Raw genomic sequence first — 5438 nt, 5'->3', positions numbered from 1 at the left:
CGTAATGTGGAATCTTTTGAACAAGGTTTTATCTTTCATTTCATGGTTATTTATGCAGAACAATCCACTCTGAGTTTGTTAAACTGGGGTTGCGGCTAAAACTCTTTAAGTAGCCCCCTCAGTAGAAAATCGAAGGGCTACACAAAGGTCAGATTTCAATAAGCGCGTTTTTAGAGTGTGTACACTTGCTGAAGAGTTTTGAAAATTAACGGACGCCTGCGGTGACAGACTTATGAATTTGTAAATAAACGACTGAGTCATGGTTAAAGATTACCAGCTTCTCTTTTATTGAAAAATATAGCTGTTATTTCAAAGAAAGGAAAATAAGGAAGGTAAATATATTAATATACTGTAAAACCAGAATAAGGAGTAGGAAAAGAAAAACAGTACAAACTCGGCATAACACTACAGCCACTGAATAGAAAAAAAAGAAAAAACATTCACAGCAGAACTCTGAGCAGGTTGTTTTTCACGTCCTTATCTTTTCCCGCCACTCCAAAGCAAAGCTGTCCGGGCGCAGAAAACTTTAAGACCTGGGGCAGAAAGAACTTGCAAATTATTTTTAAAATAGTTTGTTCTGGCCTACTTAGGAGTGTCCTCAAGAGAAACAAGAAGAATGCCAGCAAAATTAAGAAAATACAAAGAAAGTACTTCAGCGTAATTTAGTATACTTTCCCATGATCCTCTATTAACCTCTTCGACTTGCGACAATTTGGCCACAAATGTGCCATTTAGTGTTGACTCCGCTAACATTCCCACGGTAGAACCACACCGTCACACTGCTGATAACAACCAGTGTTTAATGTAATCATCCATGGCACTAACTATATGTACATGACTTGATTAAAACAACGGCAGATAAGGAGTGTTTTTGTTCTCTTTTTAGAGTGTTCATTTCTTAGCGATGAACGTGAAGGACTGCAGCAGCGCAAACCATTTCATTCTGGACCAATAGAAGTAAAGACGGCTTCCATTTTGGCTCATTGGCATCAAAATGTGAGCTGACTCTGTTTTGCATATCTACACATAAGTAACAACAACACAATCATACATCCTGCTAACGTTACCCAATAATAAAGTTAGAACATACTTGGCAATTTCCTCTAGATTGCTTTTAAGACAAACTTCTTTAAACCTGTTTCTGTTTGGAAACATCACAATAACCCGAGGCAGAATGGCACAGCATCCTGATTCGACGTGCACACCCCCTGCGTCAACAGGAAGTTCAAAAACCTGGCAATTAGTTTCTTAACACCAAATGAAAAAAAAGGGTCATATTAACCGTGGATACCTTATTTAGACCTGTAGGAGCCTGCATCGTAGAAAAGAAACCAAGAGAAGCCGCCCACCTGCCCGTCCCTGACCCTGCTGTTTGTGGAGCAGATCCAGCTGGTTGGGGGCCAATAATGCAGCACATTTAATGAGTAGGCCAGATGATGGGTTCATTTAATCATGTGTTCCTACTGTGTGATTTGGTTGTGTACAGGAGGTATCACTTGTGGGGCCAGTTTAGGAAATATGTGACGCTGCCCGGGGACATTCCTGATGCTTTATTAAGTAGCTGCGCTCTAATAACACACTCTCTCTTCCCTTAGAGACGCGCCTGAACACATGTCTAGAGAGAGGATGTGTGTTTTGGATAGAGCCCTAACTATTCATTTGAATAGAACAATTTGTCTACAGCGACGACTCCCTTTCAAACGCTTTCATGCCTCTCTTTGACCCGCCTATCATCTGAGTGATGATGTGGAATGAGTTGTGAAGATACAAAAATAAACACAACTTCTGTGTTGTTGTTGAAAGACAAGTACATGACACCAAACATAAGGCCTTCTTTTTAGGACCATTTTTGCAATTTGAAACCACTCACAGCGGGTGATTTTGTGAGCTAGTACAGCCTTACCATGACAGTGAAAGTAGGAGTGATGTGACTTAGACACTTGAATGTCTAATTGAATCCAATATGTAAGTGCTAGGCAGCCAACTTCAACGTAAAGAAGCTGGCTAACTCTTTAGTTCAATTAAGACGTAAGAAATTCAACGTATCAGAGAACCTTGAAATCTAAACTTTTAAGACCTCGCAGTGCACATTTAGTATGATCCATCCCTTATAAAACATGTTGAATAAATACCACAGCTCTCTATGGGTTTAAAGAGGAGAGATTTCAAAGAGAGACAGGGGCAACATGGTAAACTACCAAACTCAAATACAAGAGAGCTACTGTAGACCAACTTCCAGATACTCTATGTACATATTATAAAGTACAAAATAATCACCCTTTAAAGTCAGACTTGGACAAAAGTAGGAACCTACTTTATCTATTTAGTGTCTATGCCAAGTTATGGCAACATGAGCTCCATGATCACTCCCACACATTACAAAGCTATCAGAGTTCCACTTCTTTTCCTTTCCCTCTTTCTTTTTCACAATCTGTAGCACACGTCCACATCTGGTTTGTGACTTCACGTATCCTTCTCCGCACATTACATAATATACCCCAAATGTGATATTCATTTGATTGACAGCTGGGGTTAGGGCTCTTTAACCATATTGCCGCCCTTTACTTATTAAATCGAGCAATGCACCTTTGAGAAGGACACGGTTCGGAGCCAGTCTTATTATAAAATGGAGAATTCCTCAATAAGTTCAGAGTCTGGTGTTGCAAATTAACCCAAACTTTGCAAGAGTTTCACTTTGTGAGCCCGTCTGACACGCTCTTGGCTCATATCTCCTTGCAACAGCACGGTGAATAAGGCTTAATTGGTTTTTATTTATGATGTAGAACAAAGTGGGCAGAGATTAGATTGATCTACAAGAAGCTTAAAAGCAGATGTGCCCCTGCTTCTTAATCCCTCCACTGCCCTTTTCCAGCTTGGTCTTTTACATGAGTGTCCTTCAAGACTGTTCGTGGCAGTGATAGGTAAAACATCTACACTCGAATCTCATCATCGTCATCATCCATGAAGGTGAATTCTCGGTCTTCCTCCCCACGTGGCGAGCTGTACTTGGCACTGTCCGTGTCGTTGTCGTGGAACTGCGGTTTCTCCTCGGTGACGGAGCCGGCGCTGGACACGGAGCAGCTGTCCACGTTGTGGTGGTTGTTCCTGGGGTGCAGCTCGGGGGTGTAGGGCTCCACCACGGGCTTCTGCTGGTACATGCTGCGGGGGGGGCCTGGAAGGGGCCTTTTCCTCCGTGTCATCGTCATCTATGTGGGGGATGAGGGAAGGCGACGCCCGGCCCTCGCCCTCCTCGTAGCCGAGGTCGTCCTCCTCCCAGCCTTTCTTTTCCATCACGCTCAAGATGTCCCCGAGCATCGAGGGCCCCAAGTCGATGTTGAAGGACATCATGGACTCCGCGTGCTTCATTCCGCCTCCCTTGGGCATGAATGGAGGCAAATCGGTAAGTTCGCCGAAATTGCGCTCGTCAAACTCTGCATCCAGCGTCGCCATGGCTGCGGCTCCGTTCGATGGCTTCTCGATCTCCGACAGTCTCTTCATGGGGCTGGAGGAAACGCTCTTCGGCAGTCGTTGGCCTCGGTTCACATCCTCTTCGTTTAGGTAAGGCATGGATATGGCGTTTTTGACATAGGCCGACGAACCGCCAGAAGGCCCCGTCATGGTGTACTCGTATTTGTCGCCCCGGTTTACTGACTGAGAGCGCTTGCTGCTTCTGAAGGTGCGGGACAGCAGACCTGGTTTGGGCACCGGGGAGCTCTGCTTAGGTTCCGGCTCCCTGGGAGGTTCCCCTGATCGGGTGCTCAGAAACGAAGTATCCCCGAAGGCGTCTCCTCCGCGGCCAACGTGCATGGTGTGGCGGAAGTCGCCCAATGGAGCGCTGATCATCTCGGCGGTCAGGTCTGCGCGGGGACCGTCTCTTGGACTGGTTAGAGTTGTTCACCAGCTGCTTGAGGATCGGCATGATGGCAGTCTGTTACTTATAATCCACAGAGAGAAATGTGAGCTAGCTTCTGTAGGAGTTCAGAGGAGTTCCTTCCAAACTTATTTGGCTGAGGTTTTGTCAAAGAAAGTATAATTCCAGGTGTTTAATGTGTGCAGCCATTCTGGTCCTTCAGCTCAAGTTTCCTTCCACCGTCAGATAAACCTATGAAAAAGAAGAGAGAGCATTAAAGCCACATCAGTACTCTAATCCTTGGCAGGAAGTGTGGAATTAATAGCATTTTATTCTGCTGAAAATTTGAAACACCACTTTAAATGCTTCTTTAAAGAGCTATGTCTATTCCTTTCTCATCACCCACTATCGCATAACTGGCTCCGTCCCGATCTGCACTAAGTATGGAGACTTTCGTTGCCAGGGCTTCAGAATGAATCCTCACTTGAGTGGTTCTTAACTAATGAAAAGCTTTTATATGCAGAAGTCTTTGAGGGTGTTATGTAATGGTAAAGAAATGCTTTCTTGTACAAAGTTCACAGCACTCAAAACCAGTGAAATATCCCCAATGAGGTTTACCAAGGCAACTATTCCCATCCCAGTTGTGCTAGTACCATTCTTCTGGTACATTTGAAAGCTCTTTCTAAAAGACCCCTATAATAGGCTGCTGTCACTTTCAGTTTTTCAAGTAGCTGCAGTGTCCGATGTCTCTGCTGTGCTTTAGTTCCCATTTAGGCCCCCGACTGTTACATAACCAGCAAGACACAGGATACTCGGAGCAAGAGCAGTTCAAGCTGGCAGGAATAAAACAAAAAAAAAAGAAGTGGAACAGCATTTCTTCAGCATGGATCAACTGGCTGCACAGCTCAGAAAGTCCAGATCTGCTACATTCTGTTCTAACCTTCCTGTCAAGAGATGAAATGTTTCCATCGGAGGCTCTGTGCTTTTCTTCACTTTGAGCTTTTGTCTCTTTTGCCTTGAGAGCGACATTTAAGCACCTCCAACATAATATTGTGTTCTGTCTATCACTGAACACACATCAATGGCCACGTTTGACCTAGCTTTGTCTATTATCTCTAGAGATGGCAATGGAAGTGTTTTTTTTGTATGCGATGGAAGCAGGGTGCTCTTGATTTAACGCAGCTCACTTTGATCCTGATGATATTTGAGTGGATAAGCAGATAATATGGCTCATTTCATACACTGTCCCTAAGTCACCAGTGACGCAAGCCTTGAAACGTGATCGTAAAGCAGAACGAGTGGAGAATAGGTCTTAACACCCACTTATGTGCTGGTTACACTCTACTGGATCCATGTGTTACTGACATTAACAAGGGTTCCCATTGTTTTAGCCAGACAGCAATCCCGCCATTCTCCGTGTTTTCAGACTGCAGCTGAAGCCCACGCTCTGGGCCCGTATGTACGCATCCCCACAGTGAATGAATGGGGGCTTCACTCAACAATATTCCAAAAGGAACGTCACCCATGAAAACATTTGCATCTCTGACAAGAACCCATTGAATTGGAAAGGCAACTGTAGCACTAGAGG

The 5438-nt window shown here is 44.3% G+C and overlaps 1 protein-coding gene across 1 annotated transcript; it reads right to left on the bottom strand.

Annotated features, from left to right (window-relative positions):
- Positions 1-263: 263 nt before the first annotated feature.
- cdc42ep4b (CDC42 effector protein (Rho GTPase binding) 4b) lies at positions 264-4098 on the bottom strand. Its single transcript, XM_034119419.1, is given in 3 exon segments — positions 264-3170; positions 3172-3864; positions 3866-4098. Coding segments are annotated over 3 exon segments (987 nt in total). The 5' UTR covers positions 3920-4098; the 3' UTR covers positions 264-2930.
- Between the last annotated feature and the right edge of the window lie 1340 nt (positions 4099-5438).

This window comes from Trematomus bernacchii, unplaced genomic scaffold (assembly GCF_902827165.1).
Source record: "Trematomus bernacchii unplaced genomic scaffold, fTreBer1.1, whole genome shotgun sequence".
Taxonomy (NCBI): domain Eukaryota; kingdom Metazoa; phylum Chordata; class Actinopteri; order Perciformes; family Nototheniidae; genus Trematomus; species Trematomus bernacchii.
This window is presented reverse-complemented; position numbering and strand designations above follow the sequence as displayed.